Source organism: Myxocyprinus asiaticus, chromosome 38 (assembly GCF_019703515.2).
Source record: "Myxocyprinus asiaticus isolate MX2 ecotype Aquarium Trade chromosome 38, UBuf_Myxa_2, whole genome shotgun sequence".
Lineage (NCBI taxonomy): Eukaryota > Metazoa > Chordata > Actinopteri > Cypriniformes > Catostomidae > Myxocyprinus > Myxocyprinus asiaticus.
The window spans coordinates 41357614-41380730 of record NC_059381.1 but is presented as its reverse complement, the minus strand read 5'-3'; the positions used below and the strand labels follow the sequence as shown (position 1 = coordinate 41380730).

The following is a 23117-nucleotide window of genomic DNA, read 5'->3' as shown; positions in this document are numbered from 1 at the left end:
CCTGTTTCAGTTTCTGCCTGTAAGAGGGCAGAAGCAGAATGTAAGAGTGGTCCGATTTGCCAAATGGTGGGCAGGGGAGGGATTTGTAGCCATCCCAGAAGGGAGAGAAGCAATGGTCCAAAACCCGGTCCCCTCGTGTGTTGAAACTAATGTGCTGGTGGTATTTTGGTGCGACTGATTTTAAACTGGCTTTATTAAAGTCCCCGGTCACAATGAACGTGGCCTCAGGGTGCATGGTTTCCTGCTCACTTATACTCCCATACAGTTCCTTGATTGCCCGGTCTGTGTCGGCTTGTGGCGGGATGTACACAGCAGTGATAATGACCGCTGTGAATTCCCTTGGTAGCCAGGATGGTCGACACAGAAGCATGAGAAATTCCAGATCAGGAGAGCAGAAAGACTTGATAGAATGTACGTTCCTCTGATCACACCAGGATTTGTTGATCATAAAACATACACCACCACTTCTGCTTTTACCTGAGAGGTCTTTTGCTCTGTCCACTCGGTGCACGGAGAACCCCGCGGGTTCAATGGCTGAGTCTGGAATCTCCGCAGACATCCAAGTTTCCGTAAGGCAGATAATGCAGCAGTCCCTCGTCTCTCGTTGGAAAGAGATCCACGCTTTCAGCTCGCAGAGCTTGTTATCCAGAGACTGAACATTTGCCAGTAGAATAGTGGGTAGCGGGGGTCGATTTGCGCGGCGTCTTACTCTGATGAGAACGCCGGCTCTGTTTCCCCTTTTCCTCCTGCGTTTCCGCGTCCGGACTGCCCAGACAAAGGGCTCCGTTTGCGTGTTTGTAAACAGCGGGTCGGCATTGAGGAATTTGAAGTCCGGTTTACGGTGTGAAATTGCTGAACCAATGCCCAAAAGCGTTTGAAAAAAAAAGCAACCAAATTTACCCGGTTGCTAGGGAGGGTAGAGTCACATGGGGGTAAACTCTATAATGTGGTTCGTTCTCGGTGGGGCGCGTGGTGAGTTGAGCGTGGTTGCCGCGGTGGATGGCGCGAAGCCTCCACGCACGCTATGTCTCCGTGGCAATGCGCTCAACAAGCCACGTGATAAGATGCGCGGGCTGACGATCTCAGACGCTGAAGCAACTGGAATTCGTCCTCCGCCACCCGGACTGAGGCGAATCACTACGCGACCACGAGGACTTGAAAGCACATTGGGAATTGGGCATTCCAAATAAAAAAAAAATAAAAAAAAAAAAAGAGCACTGTAAAGCCAAGTCTACGTCATTTCAAAACAAGAGTCTGTGGTATGTTTCAGGCTTGTTTCAAGTTAAAAGTCCCACGTTTTGCACCAAATCTTCATTTTTTCTGATTATTATTAGGATTTTGGTAGAACAATAAATGACATCTGGGATTTAAAAAAAAAAAAAAAAGAAAAAAAAAAGCACAACCATTTTAACCGTTCTAACAAAAAGAAATGTACATTTAGTACCAAGTTAAAATATTAAATGATTTCTTAAGGATTGTGTGACATTATTTTCTTAGTAGACTGGAGTAATGGCAGCTCAAAATTGTGCTTTGCCATCATAGATTAAAAATGGAATTTTATTATAAATAAAAACATAAAACTTATTTCAGATTATAGAGATTATATCTCTGTAATCTATAACCACATTACACTTAAAATTAAAATTCTTGGTCGAAACTGAACATTCTGAACATCTTTTTTTTTTCTTAAAAAAAATAAAAGCCAAATCTACTGGATATTTCCCTTCATTTTAATGAATGGGCATTTGCTGTCAGCCATGCTTAACCACGCCCCCAGCATTGTTTGTGTGTGTGTGTGTGTGTGTGTGTCAAGACTGCAGAACAGTCATTCTCGAAGAAGAATACCAATACATATGGCTCAGCATTTATTTGTGAATTAAATTACACACACATTTATGTAAGGGTGGATGGTATTCTAAGCAAAGAAAACCATATATTTGTACATTTTTCTGGTGCGTGGATTTGTAAATTGAGCATGTGTGGAACTGTCGCGTGCAAGTGTGGATCTGCTGCCCATAGATTACCATGTGCATCTGTCGATCTGTTGCATGAAAGTGTTCTGGCCACTCACGATAGTCAACATTGCGCAACCACAGACACAGAAGATGTGCGGAACTCACAAAGCTTTCGTAGGCTATTTAGTGGAGAAAAGATAGAAATTCTCTTATTCCCCTATCAAATGTAGCCAATTTGAACGGGAACACCGTTCCCCCAAGAAATTCACTCCGGGAACTCCGTTCCCCCACGTTCCCACCCATTTCCAGCCCTGGCTGTACATCCTGCGGTTGTGTGATAGTTTAAAAGCCCATATCACTAAATTCAGCTATTATAACCTTCTAGTTATTTACACTGTGGTAAATAACAGCGGAACTTTGTCACATTCACTGGAAATGCAGCTGCTGCTTACTTCCGCATTGCAAACTAAGGTGGATACAACTGACCTAAAACACTGATGAACAGCAACATGTAGCTTAATATTATATTCTTTTGTAACATTACTGTGCATTTTTTTTTTTTATATTATGTATTGCTAAAACAAATGCAGGGACTAATATGAATCAGCATATTGTTGAGCTATCAATAGTTTATTTATATAAACTGTCCAAAAACATTCAAATGAATCAGAATTCACAATGCTTCATATAAGAACGAGAGTAGACATTATTACAAGAATGTTTAATCGTCGCCATTTTATAAAAAACAGCAATGTTATATTTTGTCGGAATGTTATATTATGGTACAAGCTACACTGTTGTGAAAACAGCTAAACTACTGTGACACTACTGAACACTGCAGTGGAGTAAGCAGAACTACTGTGATGTTGTTCGTTTGGTAGAGCTGAATCTCACCTGACCACAGGCTCAGGAATGGCTTCCACATTGGCTGGGACTTGAACACCCTTCTCCCACTCCTGCCTCCACGGGTCTGACAGGAAATAAAACTCTTCTGGACTCAACTGTGCTGAATCAGGCAACTTCATGGCTGTTATAAAGTCCGTCCGAAACACCTGAAAGAACATAAGACATATTTATTTGTACACCAGTGGGCCTGTAACTTAAGATGTTCAACATAATGCATTTAAATTGCTTAAATTGAATAGTAAGAATGATCGTCTGGCCCTCGCTGACGTAAGTGTACAAAAAGAATACAAACATAGTGCTAAAGAGAACTGACAAGACTCATGCGTCATCTAATGACTTTTACTTTTTTCTCCAGGACTCCATGTGGCAACACATGTGGAATAATCCTCACATTAATCCAGCAAAACAAAATTATTGGTAGCAAAATCCCAATGTGTCACAGAGACGGAGACTGACTTATCTAATATACGTATGATTTTGCAAGTGACACAATCGCATTGTTTGACACTCATATTCAAGGAAAAAAATAGCTAAATAATACCATTATCATTGGGACAAAATAATGCAAAATACAGTTTCATGACCAGTAAGAAATATTTATTTTGAGATTCAAGTTCATATTGTAAGTTCATTTCAGACATTGTATGGACAACTTTTATGTCACTTACTATGTTTACATGGACATCAGAAAGAGTTATTGTGAGAAAGTAGTGTTCTGGTTTACATGCACTGTATAAGTGGTGTGCTCTTTACTCCCATATACATGCGGCTTGGTCAGTAAGCAGCTTTCTCCACAGCAACGTCATTTTCCTGCGATGCTCGTGTAAATAATAAACATTGTATATGAGGAAGACTTGACTATTTTATTCTGTTGCTCTGCTTTATTTCCAGATATTCCAGAGTTGTTGCTGTGTTTGTTTCCTTACCTTTCTATCGCGACCTGCAGCAGAATTGTGCTTCAATAGTGGGGTTTCCCTTTATGTAAAACTCTGGGATTCCCTCAATGTACAAGCGCATATAAGTGAACGTAAGGGACTGTCGATATTTTACAGTGGTGTTTATTAATGGGTATAGTTTATAGTGTATATGTGCTTTTCCCACTGTACTCCCAGAAATATTTTGTTGACTTGTTGGGCTCCATCAAATGATGTTTGTTACTTGGTCTGTTCCACGCATATGCGCACTCTTCAAAAACCCGTTAGAACGCCACTTGTGTGTTTACATGGCTACATAAGCAGCTTTCTCCGGGAGAAACCTGAATGTATTAAACCGCTTTCTCTTAATCCCTTAAACGGCATAAGGAAAATCGCCAAAACCCTGGAATAACCCGCTTTAAGTGCATGTAAACGGCGTCACTGTCTACCATACTTGCTTGGAAAAACTGCTAAACATCCCTTTGTGTTCCACGGAAGAAAGAGTAAATGATGACAGAGTCTTCATTTACGGGTAAGTAGTTTCACTCAAGGCTTCAGTATAACCTCCTAAGACCCGAGTGTGACAGCTGTGTGCATTTTCCATTTCCCTTTTTGATTTGTAACAAGTAGCACCTAATAAACAAGCAAAAAAATATATATATAATAATATATATATATTATTTTTTTTTTTTCTAGAGCAAATAGTTTTCCTAAAAATTCATGTCCATCTTCATTTGTGTTCCGTGGAAGAAAGAAAGTCACAACATAAGGGTTAGTAAGTGATGAGAGAATTATAGTTTTTGGGTGAACTATTCCTTTAAATGTCTAAAAGCCCAAAGTGAACAGTTTTATAGAAAATCATGCCTTAATGTCTTTACACCCCCAGTTAGCATGCTAAAGGTGAATGTGAAGGAAAAAACTACATAAGATGTTAGTGGAGAGGACAAGACTCTGGTGGTGGAGCCATTAAAATCCTCTTGTAAAGCTTGTGTTTTGCCTAGTTAATCATTAAAAAAAGTGATGCTGTTTCTTTTTGTCTGAGTGAACTTTATGAATGAAACAGTATTTCTCACCTCTGACGGTTTATTCTGCTCATTGCGAATCCATGTGCTGTTGGTCCCCATGTTCTTTGATGACCGTGACCAGGTTGTCACATGACCTGCAAGAAACTGAAGTGTCATATCTGAAATTCCATCCTGTTAAACACAATACAATTTAGGTTTTATTTTATGGCACTAGTTCCTAAAAAATGAAATTTTAATAATTTAATATAACTGCACTGCATAACTGTGATGGGCAACATTTCATTTGATATATTGCTATATTGGCTTTAAATTAGAATCATGCATTACATCAGAGGAGGATTCACATGATTTGACCCAATCCTGGATTGTTATAGCGCTTCTCGGATTTGTTGCACTTCTCATAGCAACAGGTGAAGAATTAGGAGTAAATATAATTGTAACAAATAAGATGGTTTTACATTGTAACTGTTCCTCAGATGCAAACCTATCTACTGTTTTTAATTATAATGGAACTTATTCACATCAGCGCCATCTTTAATTTTTGGAATGACAATAAGGCTGAGAGGGATAGACTTCCAGTCTCTACTATGTGTTGTACTGTTGTTTAAAGTTGGGATGTGGCAATTATATGGTTTAACTATTAACAGCAATTAAAATTGGCATAGTTAATTTAACCGCAAGAATTTCTAATCCGTGTTTTTTTATATATCTACCGTAGACCATAGAATTTGTCATTTTGAACCAGTCTGGCCATTCTCTGTTGACCTCCCTCATCAACAAGGCGTTTCCATCCGCAGAACTGCTGCTCACTGGAAGTTTTTTTGTTTTTGGCACCATTCTGAGTAAATTCTAGAGACAGTTGTACATGAAAATCCCAGGATATCAGTAGTTACAGAAATACTCAAACCAGCCAGTCTGGCACCAACAATCATGCCATGGTCAAAATTACTGAGATCAAATTTTTTTTCCATTCTGATGGTTGATGTGAACAATAACTGAAGCTCCTGACCCATATCTGCATGATTTTATACACTGCACTGCTGCCACACGATTGGCTAATTAGATAATTGCATAAATAAGTAGATGTACAGGTGTACCAAATATAGTGGCCAGTGAGTGTATAATCCAAAGTCAATCGATAGCTATGTGTGCGGAAGCGACTAAAATTTAAGTTGCGACCAGATCATTGATTTAGTGAGTTGGATCACTCAGAAGCTTGAATGAATCATTGATAACCCAGATCAACCAATCCACTGAAAAGATGCAACTCAAAAGAATGATTTTGAGAACAGAAGAGAGAAAGTCACATGGGTTTGGAACAACATGAGGGTGAGTAAATGATGACAGAATTGTAATTTTTGAAGAGCTTCTCCTTTAAGTGTGTGTGTGTGTGCATTACTCACCATCAGTGGTGTCAGAGTCATTGCTGCTGGTGGAGTATTTTCTCCTCTTCAGCTCAGTCTCCATCTGTCAGAACAGAAGACATGAAGCGTATCACACACTGAACAACTCGTGTGAAAATGCAGCTTAAGTTAAAGAAAAAAAATGTAGAACCAACTCAAACCACACATGCACAAAAATCTCAAACTCCCTGTGGCCATTAAACATGCAATATGTTAAGCCAAGATGTTTATATATATATATATATATATATATATATATATATATATATATATATATATATATATATATATATATATATATTATTCAGGGCTCGACATTAACGTGTGTCTGCTTGTCCAAGACAAGTGGATATTTGAAGGGGCAATTGAAGGAGAATTTTACTTACCCGAGCAGACAAGTAGCCTGATTAAAATGTTAATAACGAAAAAATAACTCAAATAACATCTGTGAAATAACCTAGGCCTGTGTCACTTATTACAAAGTTAATATTCTTATACTGCTGTTGAAAATAAGCAAGAGCATGTAGGCTGCAGCATAGAGCAGAAGCCAGAGGTGTCTTTTGAACATGCAGGTTAGAACTAGCAGTCGCTTAGAAACAACAATGCCTTGCTTGACCAATCAGAATTCAATTCGACATTACCTCAGGCAGCGGCAGTGAGCCACATATTTAACATTTTCGAATTAGCTAGCGATCTAGTAATAGGCAGCAATGTTTCTTAAGCCTCCGCAGCCAGGCCAAGCGCTTGGTAAAACGGCAAAATCATGAAAGAGAACCACTGAATTGAACTGTGCAGGTTACGAATCTAAAAGGGAGAGGAAATTCATACCCACCGGTAGGGGTGGGCGATATACCTGTAGACATGATAAACCGGTATACATTTGGATTATCGTCTCTATCGCGGTAACGCAAAATTGCAAAACAAGAAATGTGTACAGCACATAACACGCACGCAGTACACACACTGTCGTATAAATGGAGGAAGGCGGAGGGACTGCTCGTTCCTCAAACTCATTTGAATGAGAAGATGAGAGGAGATTATGAAGGAAAAAGTGTCATCGTGGTGTGGAATTGGTTTGGCTTTAGAAACGCGATACATAGAAGAAAACGGTCATTAGCAAGGTTTGTACATTGTGTATGTCGATATATCCATGTGCGCGAATATATCAGTGGTCAGGGCTTCACGTGAGACTGATACAATTATTGAAATGCAGTTTTTCACTGACAGCTGCACGTGTCTTTAGATGAAAAGCTTGTCTAGAACGCGAGAAAAAAAAATTACACAATCCGCTTTTGTGGCATGAAATTGTTAGCAACTGAATAACTAAGTGGCCCTAAAATAGCCTATGTCTTATTTCAGAGGATGAAAAATAATGCGTGTATAAGTCAGTCTGAGACAGGTCGCATAAAACAGTTCAGAGATCATTGTGTAGTCTAGGCCTGTAGGGCTGCCCCCTAATAGTAGGGATGCACCGATAGCGCTTTTTCTCTTCTGATCTGATTCCGATATCAGAAATCTCAGTATCGGCCGATACTGATCCCAATCCGATACCAGTGTTGTTTTTTTGCATAATCAGTTTAGAATATCTTTACATTATTGTGTGGAACTAATTGGTTGTGCTCTTTAATATGTAAAGAAACACAAACCTCTAACTACACATTATTTCAATATAAATGTATAGCTTATTAAGAAACACTTTATTATTAACAAGTACACTGGATAATGTAGCAGCAAAATTAACAGTAATTCCAGTCTTCAAGTCATCAGTAGAAAAGAAACCAGTGTTTTATTATTTTTATTTTTTTTTCTCAAAAATGTTTCAACTTGTATCTGGACTTTAAAGGATTCAGATCTCTTTTTTGTTCAATTTAGTTGTAAGACAACAGTCCACTTTTCATTCACACAGTTATTTTTTGGAACCCATTCAACTTAAATATTGTTATAAATTGTAAACAAATACTAATGATGACAATAATAATAATAATAATAATAAATTGTTATCGATATTATTATTGACTTTTAATTTGAAATACAACAGTAATATATTTAAATCGTGCACTTTTTAAACCCTCACGCTTTTATTTTGACATTCTAAACTCTCCAGGAAGTCCTGCGTGTGTCTGTTTGCAGGCAAGTTCACAGTAGTTTAATTCACTTATTCAAATTCTGGTAAAAAAGCACCTCCAGTGCTGTTCTAAATGCATATTATAAGTGAACCGAACTATTGAGCATCTACATCTGAGATGCTGTTCTTGAGTAGTGCTCAAATATTGCGCACTGCGTGAAGGCTAAAAATAGCTGCGAGTGCATCACCAGCCCATGTGTGAGTTTGTGTCAACAGAGCAGCAGCATTCACTACCGCGCTGGCACTGCACATACTGTATATTTACTTATTAAACACAGCCTTTTGTGATTCACAAAGCTATTGCACGTCTTCAAGTGGCTTTGAATAAAATGTACGAGTCTTGAACTGCTTTAATGGTGTTTTATGGTTCTTTTATGTCATTTTTGGAGCTTGACAGTACCGAACATGACTAACACACAGTATCGGATTTGGATCGGGCTTGTTGGACCGATACCCGATCTGTTTAAAAATGTCAGTATTGGAGCCAATAACGATCCAGGTATCGGATCGGTGGATCCCTACCTAATAGTCGACCAAAAGTTAGTTGATGAGAAGAGTCTTGGTCGACCAAGTTTTGATTGGTTGGTTGGTCACAGAAAAAAAAAAAAAAAAAAAAAAAAAAACTCCATAGGAAACCGACGAACACAAGTATTACTTCTGGTTGGATGCTAGGTGGTACTCTGGGGTAATTTTCATTAAGCAGGGTTAGGGTTAAGCAAGACACCCTGATTTCAAACTTTGAACTTTATTTTTAATTTATTTTAACAAAAAATTCAAATGAAACTGGAAAAAAAATGTGTGTTGTTCAACTTTTTGAAAGATGGCTTTACAACAGTTCTGTTGTAACATCTCTCTGGCAAAGAACCTACTTCATCTGTGCATTCTCTACTGGTCAAAACTAAATTTGTTTCATTCCCTCCTTCATGATATATATATATATTATTATTACACACACACACACACACACACACACACACACACCGCAATATCCAATTACATCAGCAATCCCCCACATTCTGAGGGATCAGTGAATATTATTGCTTTAGTGATTTTGCTTTGAAAATTAAATTAATTTATTTTAAAAACGAAAAACTTAAATCAAATACATTTCTAAATTCAAATTGCACTCCAAATGAAATGAAAAAAGCAATTAAAATTACGAAGTGATCATAAAAATAATATATAAGTACCCACCTTTCCATTTACCGTCAGGCAAGTATCCATTTAAACATGCAGGCGGAAAATTACTTACATAAATGAAGACAAAAACAATTATAAATGTAAAAATAATAATTATAATGATAATAATCACTGAAATATAAATCATGGTTCGAGGTGAACGTGTTTTTGTATTATTTTATTTTTTAATCACAGATGTATAGGCTGGAGAGTTGCGTTCACAATGAAATGATCTGTGGAAATAAAGTGAGCTGAACTCAAAGCACCTCCTGAGCTGAGATGTCTGAGGTTATTTGCAGCACTCATAGACGATACTGTTCTTGCAAAAAAAAAAAAAAACCCTTCAAAAGACAGAAACAAAGAAAGAGAACCCTTTACATGCGCATGTTCCACAAGACTGCACGCCTCCGTACAAACAGCGTGTCATACATGATTTAGACGGCTTTTCTGTCATCTGTTCTTATAAATATAATAGAGTGTGTTTCTTCAAGCGTGTGTCTGTCTCTCTACAGGCAAATTATTTGTAATATTAATTTGATAATAATAATAATAATAATAATAATAATATCGAGCCAAATATCATCTTGACATTGTCAAAGGCATCAGCTATTGATCACTCTGACCATCATCGATCCCCGATCATCGTCTGTCAGCACAACCCCAATGTGCATTTCTCTCTAAAAATTAACAAAATGTTCAGACAGTCTCCTTGCTGGATTTTCCAACACATTCAGAATCATTACCGCTTTTGCCGGTGTCGCTGCGGCTCGCTTCATGTGTGCGCTTGTAATAATGAGCCTTTAAAATATACAGGTGCATCTCAATAAATTAGAATGTCGTGGAAAAGTTCATTTATTTCAGTAATTCAACTCAAATTGTGAAACTCGTGTATTAAATAAATTCAGTGCACACAGACTGAAGTAGTTTAAGTCTTTGGTTCTTTTAATTGTGATGATTTTGGCTCACATTTAACAAAAACCCACCAATTCACTATCTCAAAAAATTAGAATATGGTGACATGCCAATCAGCTAATCAACTCAAAACACCTGCAAAGGTTTCCTGAGCCTTCAAAATGGTCTCTCAGTTTGGTTCACTAGGCTACACAATCATGGGGAAGACTGCTGATCTGACAGTTGTCCAGAAGACAATCATTGACACCCTTCACAAGGAGGGTAAGCCACAAACATTCATTGCCAAAGAAGCTGGCTGTTCACAGAGTGCTGTATCCAAGCATGTTAACAGAAAGTTGAGTGGAAGGAAAAAGTGTTGAAGAAAAAGATGCACAACCAACCGAGAGAACCGCAGCCTTATGAGGATTGTCAAGCAAAATCGATTCAAGAATTTGGGTGAACTTCACAAGGAATGGACTGAGGCTGGGGTCAAGGCATCAAGAGCCACCACACACAGACATGTCAAGGAATTTGGCTACAGTTGTTGTATTCCTCTTGTTAAGCCACTCCTGAACCACAGACAACGTCAGAGGCGTCTTACCTGGGCTAAGGAGAAGAAGAACTGGACTGTTTGTCCAAAGTCCTCTTTTCAGATGAGAGCAAATTTTGTATTTCATTTGGAAACCAAGGTCCTAGAGTCTGGAGGAAGGGTGGAGAAGCTCATAGCCCAAGTTGCTTGAAGTCCAGTGTTAAGTTTCCACAGTCTGTGATGATTTGGGGTGCAATGTCATCTGCTAGTGTTGGTCCATTGTGTTTTTTGAAAACCAAAGTCACTGCACCCGTTTACCAAGAAATTTTGGAGCACTTCATGCTTCCTTCTGCTGACCAGCTTTTTAAAGATGCTGATTTCATTTTCCAGCAGGATTTGGCACCTGCCCACACTGCCAAAAGCACCAAAAGTTGGTTAAATGACCATGGTGTTGGTGTGCTTGACTGGCCAGCAAACTCACCAGACCTGAACCCCATAGAGAATCTATGGGGTATTGTCAAGAGGAAAATGAGAAACAAGAGAGCAAAAAATGCAGATGAGCTGAAGGCCACTGTCAAAGAAACCTGGGCTTCCATACCACCTCAGCAGTGCCACAAACTGATCACCTCCATGCCACGCCGAATTGAGGCAGTAATTAAAGCAAAAGGAGCCCCTACCAAGTATTGAGTACATATACAGTAAATGAACATACTTTCCAGAAGGACAACAATTCACTAAAAATGTTTTTTTTTTATTGGTCTTATGATGTATTCTAATTTTTTGAGATAGTGAATTGGTGGGTTTTTGTTAAATGTGAGCCAAAATCATCACAATTAAAAGAACCAAAGACTTAAACTACTTCAGTCTGTGTTCATTGAATTTATTTAATACAAGAGTTTCACAATTTGAGTTGAATTACTGAAATAAATGAACTTTTCCACGACATTCTAATTTATTGAGATGCACCTGTACATTTTACGGTTTAGTATTTCTCTGTAATGTAGAACAGTGTTAGCAACGTTACTTATAACATTCTTTCTCAGCCCTGGAACTCAAACCATTTTCTGATGCCCCCCAAAATATATATATTTAAGTAATTGAATTAATATCATAAACGTGCAACTAGTCGACTAATGGCTTAAACTAATGACTATTAGTCAACTAGGAAAATCTTTGGTCGGGGACAACCCTACAAAAAAGTCACACCCACAAAGCATGGTAAACGAGATGGAGTTTAACAGTTCACAAATGGTCAAAACACAAAATCGACTAGAGCATGCATTTGAGCCAGGGCTCGACATATAGCATTGTCATGTACTTGTCCTCCAGACAAGTAAATTGGTTATTCACATGTCAAAGTTTACGTTGTTTATTTTTCTAAAATTACGACCGATGGCCAACCTAATAGTGTACCTATGCAATTAACTCAATTCTCTGCAACAGAAATGTAAACTGCACTGGGTAGGGTAGGGGGCTATTGTCATATGGTAATTATTTTATGTCACGTATGGTAGTCAAATAAAGGAAAGCCTCTATCGCCATAATTTACAGCAGGGATACTCATAGTTCTACGGAATGAGCTCTACTTTTTCATCATGTTATTGAACTGAAACTTGCTGTTGAGTTGTTTTAATTACGTGAAAGATTCTAAAGTAACTGAATCAACTCAACGTAGTGTGGCAGTGTTATATTTTAAACCATGTTTGACCATAAAGAGTGAGTGTTAGTGAAGTTGAATTTAGAGGCCCGATGGAGTGTGACTATGTTAGAAGCAGTGAGACATTTATATGTTCAATATCCTGACATACTGTGCAGTGGCGTCTCGGGGTCCTTATTTAGTGTGGGACACAAACAATCTCTTAACAATCAATTATTTGACCAATCTTTGAAACATTGACAGATAATTCCAAATTCTGTCCATCATTTGACAGATAAAAAAATCAACAAGAAAAACATTTTAACCTAGTGCATCAGTTTTTACTTCACTCTCTGTCTCTCACATTCCCGCTGTGCATGTGCCGTTTATTCCCTGGTATTAATATGCGTTAAGAAGCGTATTAACAGGCAACACAATTTACACCTGGTAATACATCTCTTTTGTGTTTGGATTTTGATTTCATGACTGCATACATCAATCATTACTTCAGTGTGTTAATGCATGATAATTATGTGCAAACTGCATAATAAATAGAAAACACAATAAAGCAGTGCATCATTTCAGCCAATTATGCATACACTTATTATAAGCACAAAGATCACATTTAGAGCAGAATTGCCTGTTATTTTAGTGGAGTGCCTGTGTTAACTGAGCTTCACTAATGTCCTTCCCATGTTACACATTATGTCCACGTCAGGGACTTTAAAGTAGGGCTGCAACTAACGATTATTAGAATGATTAATCGACTATTTGGTCGATTATTGCAACGATTCATCATTAGCTCTTAGCCGACTATTCAGCTTGTGCCTTGACACAAAAGGTAGTATTAAACATGCTTACTACCAATAAAGAGGACAAAAACATATTTTAGAAATACCTCAAAATGACATTCACTGAAATACAAGGAAAAAAACTTGATACTTATCAAAATATAATCATTTTTATGATGCATCGTGATGCTGACGTGAACGATTCTGCATCGATGCATAAAAACAAAAGAATCGATTTTTTAAAAATGTAATTAAATATCATATACAGTATATGTTGTACTGTTTTTAAATAAAGTAAGCAGTCTTATTAAATATTAATAAAAAAAGTTGAATATGTCCTCCGGAAGCAAAGCACTTGCGTCTTATGTTCGTAGATAGGAGACATGGTGGAGGGAGAGCAGCAGCCGGTGCTTAAAAATGCATCTAACTTCTTGAAAGCAAATATTTGGGCACATTTCGGTTTTTACTAGGATAAGTAGAAAAATGAGCTTGATAAAAATATGCTGTGTGCAAGACATGTCAAGCCAAGATTAAATACTTCAGCAACACAACAAATATGAGGAATCACATCTCCCTTTTTCACCCAGAGCTAAAGTTAGCAGCAACCCACGAGGCGAGTGGGGACGGGACTCCCCGACCACCTGGAGCGAGGGAGCCGCTGCCGGGGGCGGAGGAGTGCCCTGCCTTCCCCCGGGAACGCGGAGGGGTCGAGAGAAGACCGCCGTTCGTGGGGGGGGGGGGGGAGGAGGAGGGAAGCAACTCCCCAACCGCCTGGAGTGGTAGGGCCGCTGCCAGGGGCGGAGGAGTGTCTCCACGGGACGCCAGGAACGCGGAGGGGCGTTCTGGCTGCTGGGGGTCAGAGGTCTGACTCCGGTCCGCCCAGGGAGGAGAGGCTGCCGTCCGCCTGAGAAGGTGGAGGAGTGATCGAGGACCACGTGACGGCGCATCAGAGAACCGGTGAGTTTCTTTTTCTCTCTCTCCTCTCTCTCTCGCTCCACGTTGGCTATTCCCTCGCCTATTTTGTTTTGTTGTTTTTCCCCTCCTGTCTCCTCCCAGGTCGAGGAAGGCGGGGATGACCCACCGGCAGTCGGGGTGCAAGGCACGCCTCCCGGAGGGGGGGGGGGGGGATGTACGTCATGCCAGGGGCTTCCCGGCCTGAGGCAACGCCGGGAGGAGTGTAGAGCCGAGGAGGGTGGGGCCGGGCTGGAATGACGCACGCCCGGACCCCAATCAGCCTGATGGGGTGCGCGAGGGATAAAGGTGGACGGGGACGACAGTTTGAGAGAGAGAATTACAGGCAGCTGTAATGTGTGGTTTTTGGTTGTGTGTTTTTGGTTAAGTTTATTATTAAACTATTATTTAAGTTGTCAAGCCGGTTCTTGCCTCCTCCTTTCCACTGAACCCCCTTACACGCAGCTAATCAGCCAACAATACAACAAGCGATGGTATCAAATTTACATCAGAACTCTGAAAGGGCACAGAAGATCACACAGTCCACTGCCACATTTATTGCAAAGGATCTCCGCCCTTACTCGGTCGTGGAAAACACCGGCTTTCGCATCCTCCTCCATACCCTGGAGCCAAGATACAGAATCCCTTCCCTAAGTTTTTTCACAGACACTGCTATACCTATTCTGTACAGTGACACAAAATCCAGAGTGATGGAGTCAGCAGTGAGAACAGCCCATGGCTCGGGTGGCTGGAGTCTCCGATGATCCTCCGAGCTTTTTTCACACACCGCCTGGTATATATGTCCTGGAGGGAGGGAAGCTCACCTCCGATGATGTGTCTGGCAGTTCGCACCACCCTTTGCTGTGCTTTGCGGTTGTGGGCTGTGCTATTGCCGTACCAGGCGGAGATGCAGCCAGTCAGGATGCTCTCTACAGTGCAGGTGTAGAACCATGTGAGGATGTGGCGGTTCATTCCAAACTTCTTCAGCCGCCTCAGGAAGAAGAGGTACTGATGAGCCTTCTTCACAATGACTTGGACCATGCGAGTCCTTCAGTGATGTGGACACCCAGGAACTTGAAGCTGCTGACTCTCTCCACTGGTGCTCCATTGATGGTGATGGGACTGTGTTCTCTGTCTTTTCTTCTGAAGTCCACCACAAGCTCCTTTGTCTTATTGACGTTGAGGGAGAGGCTGTGCTCCTGACACCAGTGTGTCAGAGTGTGTACCTCCTCTCTGTAGGCTGTTTCATCATTGTCAGTGATCAGACCTACCACCGTCATGTCATCAGCAAACTTAATGATGGCATTGGAGCTATGTGTTGCCACACAGTCATGTGTGTACAGAGAATACAAGAGTGGGCTGAGAACACAGTCCTGTGGGGCTCCAGTGTTGAGGGTCAGTGATGAGGAGATGTTACTGCCCATTCTAACCACCTGGCGTCTGCTTGACAGGAAGTCCAGGATCCAGCTGCACAGTGAGCTGTTTAAGCCCAGAGCCCAGAGTTTCTCATCAAGCTTGGAGGGCACTATGGTGTTGAATGCTAAGCTGTAGTCTACAAACAACATTCTCAAATAAGTGTTCTTTTTTTCCAGGTGGGAGAGAGCAGTGTGTATTTTAGATGCAATGGCATCATCAGTGGAGCGGTTGTTGCGGTGAGCAAACTGCAATGGGTCTAGAGAGAGAGGCAGCACAGAGCAGATGTAATCTCTGATTAGTCTCTCAAAGCATTTGCTGATGATGGGGGTCAGAGCAACAGGACGCCAGTCATTTAAGCAGGTGATTTTGGATTGCTTTGGAACAGGCACAATGGTGGACTACAGACAAGGAAAGGGAAAGGTTGAAAATGTCCATAAAAACACCAGCCAGTTGGTTCGCGCACGCTCCGATGACACGGCCCGGAATGTCGTCTGGACCTGCGGCTTTGCAGATATTCACCCATCAGAAGGATCGGGTTACATCCGCTACAGAGACGGAGAGCGAACTAACCTCTGTAGCTTCGGCCGCTAGAGCTCTCTCCGCGAGGGCGGTGTTATTTCCCTCAAAACGAGAATAACAATTATTTAGCTCATCCGGGAGAGATGCAGCGGTGTTCACGGCAGAGTTTTTATTCCCTTTAAAGTCCGTGATGATGTTAATTCCCTGCCACATGCTTCTAGAATTGGTGGTGTTAAACTGTCCTTCAATCTTGTCCCTGTACTGGCGTTTTGCTGTTCTGAATTTCCTCCGCGTTCCCGGAATTAAAAGCGGTGGTCCGCACATTAAGTGCCGCGCAAACATCGCTATTAATCCATGGCTTCTGGTTCGGATAGATCCATTTTGGTCGGAACGACGTCCTCTACGCACTTTCTGATGAAACACATTATGCTATCAGTGTAAAGCTCGATGTCGTCATCAGAGGCGGATCGGAACATCTCCCAGTCCGTGTGATCAAAACAGTCCTGTAGCGTAGAGTCTGATTGGTCCGACCAGCACTGGATCGTTCTGAGGGTGGGTGCTTACTGTTTCAGTTTCTGCCTATAAGAGGGCAGAAGCAGAATGTAAGAGTGGTCCGATTTGCCAAATGGTGGGTGGGGGAGGGATTTGTAGCCATCCCAGAAGGGAGAGTAGCAATGGTCCAAAACCTGGTCCCCTCGTGTGTTGAAACTGATGTGTTGGAAGTATTTCGGTGCGACTGACTTGAAGTTGGCTTTGTCAAAGTCCCCGGTCACAATGAACATGGCCTCAGGGTGCGCGGTTTCCTGCTTGCTTATAATCCCGTACAGTTACTAACATGCAGAACTTTTTGATTTCTTAATTTCTTAGCATTTAATTAACTATTATTTTCATGTAAAATAAATAAAATGATTGGTAAAAGAAATCATTTATGTTATGAATTATTATGCAACAATTTTTCAACTTTTTTCACTAAGGAGCCAATTTTTTAATTTTTGGTTGATGCATTTTTTCGAAAGAGCCATAGCACAAATGAATAATTTACTATTTTCAAAAAAGTTTTTCAATAAAATAAAATGTTTATATTGCACATAGACTACACAAAAACAAACAAATATGCAAAAATTAATAGGTAACGTTGCAATATGGAATTGAGTACATGCGTTTGAGAGGGTCTCCATAAAATTACTTCATTTTACAATTGTTAATGAAAAATGTAACTTCGCTTTTGGGCTGAGTGATATGTAAAAAATATTTTAATAATAATCGCATTTAAAATATCGCGATATCCGATTATATGGTCAACCCCCAAGGTCGGAGAATATTTTTGCTTTAAAAATTACATTAATTTATTGAAACACGAAAAATTTCTTAAAAGTGATTAAAAAATCTTATACATAACCACCTCCCCAAATCCAAACATTTACCGTCTCCAACGGCTCCATTTGCCATCAAGCAATTATCAGTATGCAGCAACAGGTGCAAATTAAGGATTAAGACAATTATAAATGTAAAGATAATTATAATAATCATCATAATAAATAAGCCTAAAAAATTCCCTTGTGTTCCCAAAAAATGCTGCCAAATGTGTGTTCTTATCGAATGTGTTTGTATTGCGTTTTGGTAATACAGTTAATGCTGCCTAAAGAAAATAATATTTTAGGTTCAAAGTGAACGTGTCTTGTATTTCTTTATGATTTTATCTCTTTCGTCTTTGTTTCTTTGATACAAAGATACCTGTATATATTACTGAACCTGCATAGTTGCATTCACAATGTGTAAGAGCGAACTGCTCCGTGGAAATAAAGCAAAACTAACGAGATGATCGGAGATCATTTGCAGCATTCTCATGGATTACATTATTCTTCCAAACAGTTTTCAGTCAAATGAAACAGAGAAAAAGGAGTGATAACTCTTTACATGCGCTTGTTCCATGAGACAGGGTCCCGTTGCATGCCACTGAACAAACAGCGAATCAGACAGGAGCATTGACTGCTTTTCTCTTGTCTGTTCTTAAAAATATAGTGCGTTTCTTCAAGCGCGTCTTTTTGACTAACAGCATTTCTTGTCATGTGTCACTCTGAGATGTCTTACAGGTCACCCACCTGTTGCGGGTAGATGAGCAAAATTACTCGCGCATGAAATACATTTGGACAAGGAGTTCGCGAACTGGATTGAGTCTTATCGCATTTTGCGGGTGCTATATCACACCCCGGGTGCACATAAAAATAACAAACGTTCATAAAATCGCTTGTAGAAAATGCTCAACAACTAAGATCAACAGTTATCGGGAAACGAGGCCCAGAACTCTATGCATGTGCGTGTTTTGGAGAAGCGCTTTCATTGCACTCATGAACAGAGGAGCTCACTGCTCACATATCAAATCAGACGCACATCGGCGGCTTTTCTTTCGTCTGTTGCACGTCTTTGTGTCTAATTTCTTGTAATATATTAGTCCGAGAATTCTTACAGGTTGCCACAGTGCCTGGTACATCAGCAAGATACTCCATGAAAAATCCACATTTGGCGGGTGTTCATTTCAAAACTTGTTCACCACCAGCAGTAGGCTTTACGACAAATTCGGGAGAAAGGAAATCAGAACAGTGTCACTGAGCTTTGCAATCGCACCCACACTTTCTGCTGGAAAGTTTAAATGATCATGTGTTGGTGAATGGTGAGACACCCGGCGAGCCACTTGATTTTTAACAAAGAGCCACTTGTGGCTCGCGACCCATAGGTTCCCGACCCCTGATGACCATCCGTCCACTTTTTTTGGACCTGAACAAAGCGAAAAAATATTTGTAGAGCAACCTCTGTATGTGACCTGTAAAGCTGGCACTTGCATGTTAATGGCAAAAAAAAGTCAGAAAATACAATGAGCATGAACCCAGGTGAGGGGAGAAACAAGCCCCGAGTCCTTATTCACATATTATCCACACTAAATATTATGTGACAAGAACAAAAAAATGCCAGCACAAGGAGAGTTTGTCATAAAAATGTGATCTTTAGGGAAGTAGGCTACACCTGGCCATAGCAGGACTGAAAAGTGTGAAGTATAGTATAAAAATGATTTTTTAAATGGCGTCTGAACTTTTTTGTTTTTATTTTATACTGTTGTATTTTATTTTGTGGCCATTATTAACTGTATTAATGTTACTATTCATTAAATGTATTAAATACATTTAATATATTTAAACACATTAAATGTATTTAATTGATACATTAATAAATGTCATTAGTGTAAATTTTGTTATTAATATTATTGGTTTGATAACATAAAAAAAATATTGCCTCATTAAGTAGCTTCAATGTTGCTAGCTACTTTTTGATAGTAACTTGTAGCGTAGCTAACTACTTTTTCAAAAGAGTAGCTTGACTGTAGCTTAACTACTTAAAATTGAGTAGCTTGTAGCTTGTCAAACTACAGTTTCAAAGTAGCTTCCCCAACACTGACAGTATATATAAACAACAAAAAAAACAAACGTCCTCTCACTTTCAACTGCTTTTATTTTCAGCAAACTTAACGTGTAAATATTTGTATGAACATAAAAAGATTCAACAACTAAGACATAAACTGAACATGTTTCACAGACATGTGACTAACAGAAATGGAATAACGTGTCCCTGAACAAAGGGGGGGTCAAAATCAAAAGTAACAGTCAGTATCTGGTGTGGCCACCAGCTGCATTAAGTACTGCAGTGCATCTCCTCCTCATGGACTGCACCAGATTTGCCAGTTCTTGCTGTGAGATGTTACCCCACTCTTCCACCAAGGCACTTACAAGTTCCTAGGACATTTCTGGGAGGAATGGCCCTAGCCCTCACCCTCCGATCCAACAGGTCCCAGACGTGCTCAATGGGATTGAGATCCGGGCTCTTCGCTGGCCATGGCAGAACACTGACATTCCTGTCTTGCAGGAAATCATGCACAGAACGAGCAGTATGGCTGGTGGCATTGTCATGCTGGAGGGTCATGTCAGGATGAGCCTGCAGGAAGGGTACCACATGAGGGAGGAGGATGTCTTCCCTGTAACGCACAGCGTTGAGATTGCCTGCAATGACGACGACAAGCTCAGTCCGATGATGCTGTGACACACCACCCCAGATCATGACGGACCCTCCACCTCCAAATCGATCCCGCTCCAGAGCACAGGTCTCGGTGTGACACTCATTCCTTCGACGATAAACGGAAGTCTGACCATCACCCCTGGTGAGACAAAACCATGACTCATCAGTGAAGAGCACTTTTTGTCAGTCGTGTCTGGTCTAGCGAAGGTGGGTTTGTGCCCATAGGCGACGTTGTTGCCAGTGATGTCTAGTAAGGACCTGCCTTACAACAGGCCTACAAGCCCTCAGTCCAGCCTCTCTCAGCCTACTGCGGACAGTCTGAGCACTGATGGAGGGATTGAGCATTCCTGGTGTAACTCATGCAGTTGTTACTGCCATCCTGTACCTGTCCCGCAGGTGTGATATTCGGATGTACCGATCCTGTGCAGGTGTTGTTACACATGGTCTGCCACTGCGAGGATGATCAGCTGCCCTTCCTTTCTCCCTGTAGCCTCTCTTAGGCGTCTCACAGTACGGACATTGCAATTTATTGCCCTGGCCACATCTGCAGTCCTCATGCCTCCATGCAGCATGCTTAAGGCACGTTCATGCAGATGAGCAGGGACCCTGGGCATCTTTCTTTTGGTGTTTTTCAGAGTCAGTAGAAAGGTCTCTTTAGTGTCCTAAGTTTTTATAACTGTGACCCTAATTGCCTACCGTCTGTAAGCTGTTAGTGTCTTAATGACCGTTCCACAGGTGCATGTTCATTAATTGTTTATGGTTCATTGAACAAGCATGGAAAACATTGTTTAAACCCTTTACAATAAAGATCTTTAAAATACAGTGTCCTGAAAAAGGGACATTTCTTTTTTTGCAGAGTTTAGTTGAGAAAATACGTAAGTTTGCATTCCCCATTTATCTCATTAATGTTCACACCCCTTAAGTACTTTTTTAGCACTGCTCTTCAGAATCTACATTACAGATATTTACATAAAGCACAGTATGCGTGTAGTTGTGTGTTGTTTTCTTGAGCATCAATGAATGTTTGCACCTTGTGTAATAGTTGTGTGCAAGTCCCTGAATAGACCGTTTTCACACATGGTTTTTGAACGCAGAAGAAACATTTGCAGAGTAAACTTCGACAGTGGTGAATGGGAGACCACAGCAAATATTATTTTCACAAAAACTATCATATAAAAAAGTTTGCTAGATTCTAGTCTGTTGTGTGTGAAAATCCCAGGAGATCAGCAGTTACAGAAATACTCAAACCAGCCCATCTGGCACCAACAATCATCCATGCAATTATCTAATCAGCCAATCATGTGACAGCAGTGCAGTGCATAATCATGCAGGTACGGGTCAGGAGCTTCAGTTAATGTTCATATCAACCATCAGATTGGGGGGAAAATGTGATCTCAATGATTTGGACCGTGGCATGATCAGTCTCTAGAATTTACTCCGAATGGTGCCAAAAACAAAAAACATCCAGTGAGGGACAGTTCTGCAGATGGAAATTCCTTGTTGATGAGAGAGGTCAACAGAGAATGGCCAGCCTGGTTCGAACTTACAAAGTCTACGGTAACTCAGATAACCGCTCTGTACAATTGTGGTGAGAAGAACATCATTTTAGAATGCTATTCTGAGATGTGGGTTGCCGCTGTTTTGCCGGCACGATGGGGACCTACACAATATTAGGCAGGTGCTTTTAATGTTGTTGCTGATCAGTGTGTAATATATATATATATATATATATGTGTGTGTGTGTGTGTATTTAAATTGTTTTAAACTTTGCCTTAGTCTTACCGGATGGCTCCAGACACAGAGACAACAAGAGTGCAAACTGAATGAAATCCCAGATGCAGTTTATTGTGCTACTCCAATCCCAATCAATAATTTCCAGAATGAAAAAAAGTGGTACACAATACGGGACTTTTAATTATAAAGAAGCCCGAAATACACATGGGACTCTTATTTTGAAATGTCTCCGCTCCCAGTTGTGAGCTCACTAACGGCTGATTCGCTGAGAAAGTGAATCTGATTCAAACTGCTGACCTGAGCTCCTCAGTTCAAACCCTCAGTTCTTTTTGGGTGAATCATGAAAAAGACCCGGTTCAAAAAGAGTCAATTGTCAGGAAAGATGTTCAACTTGGAAATGTGTGTCTCGAGATCCTCGCGTTCGGTTCCAGTCTGTTGTGTTCCAACAGTGCTCATAATCTGAGCCGCTTCACCACCGAGTTCAGCCGAATACCACTGCTATCTGTGAATATTGCACATCTATTATTGATTATTGAATATCTGCATACAACTGTACTGCATAAAAAACAATGTGGTATTTCACTGTTATTATAAAGCTCGAGTCTGGAGTAGTAGGAATCAGTGCAAGTGTAACACCATGTGAACTGTCTATTGAAGCGTTTTCCCCCCTCATTTTACTTTTGACTTAACATTTGAGAATATTTTAAAAATGTATTTATTTTATGCACATTAGTTGAAAATGAAATGCTCTTTTTTTAACAGCCAGGATAGGAATGTTTTATGCAATAATATAATGGTGCTGAATGGTTTATGTATTTATTGCGCCCTCTTGTGGACTAACGAAACATCAATTTAAAAATCAGCTGACTTTAAAATTCGAATATTAGTTCATATTATATATATATATATATATATATATATATATATATATATATATATATATGTATATATCAATATTTACACATTTGTTTCATTTTAAAAAGTTCAATACATGAACTTTATTAGTGTTATTTTTTCATTCAGTATCAATTTTAAAAACTAATGGTTGATTAATCGGTTATCAGCAGGTACTGCCCAA

At 40.0% G+C, this 23117-nt stretch overlaps 1 protein-coding gene across 6 annotated transcripts in view; it reads right to left on the bottom strand.

The window, feature by feature from the left end:
- The window catches only part of LOC127429127 (E3 ubiquitin-protein ligase Jade-2-like), a 96006-nt gene that overhangs the window by 70843 nt on the left and 2046 nt on the right, over nucleotides 1-23117 (bottom strand). For 3 of the 6 annotated variants that reach the window (XM_051677957.1, XM_051677963.1, XM_051677958.1), the window contains exons 2-4: nucleotides 6204-6267; nucleotides 4849-4934; nucleotides 2850-3007 (exon numbers count right to left, since the gene is read on the bottom strand). In XM_051677957.1, the coding sequence (XP_051533917.1) occupies nucleotides 2850-3007; nucleotides 4849-4934; nucleotides 6204-6267 (308 nt within the window). Of the gene's footprint in view, nucleotides 1-2849; nucleotides 3008-4233; nucleotides 4409-4848; nucleotides 4972-6203; nucleotides 6268-23117 lie in introns of those variants that run through there. The other 3 variants (XM_051677962.1, XM_051677959.1, XM_051677960.1) reach the window with 3 other exon arrangements.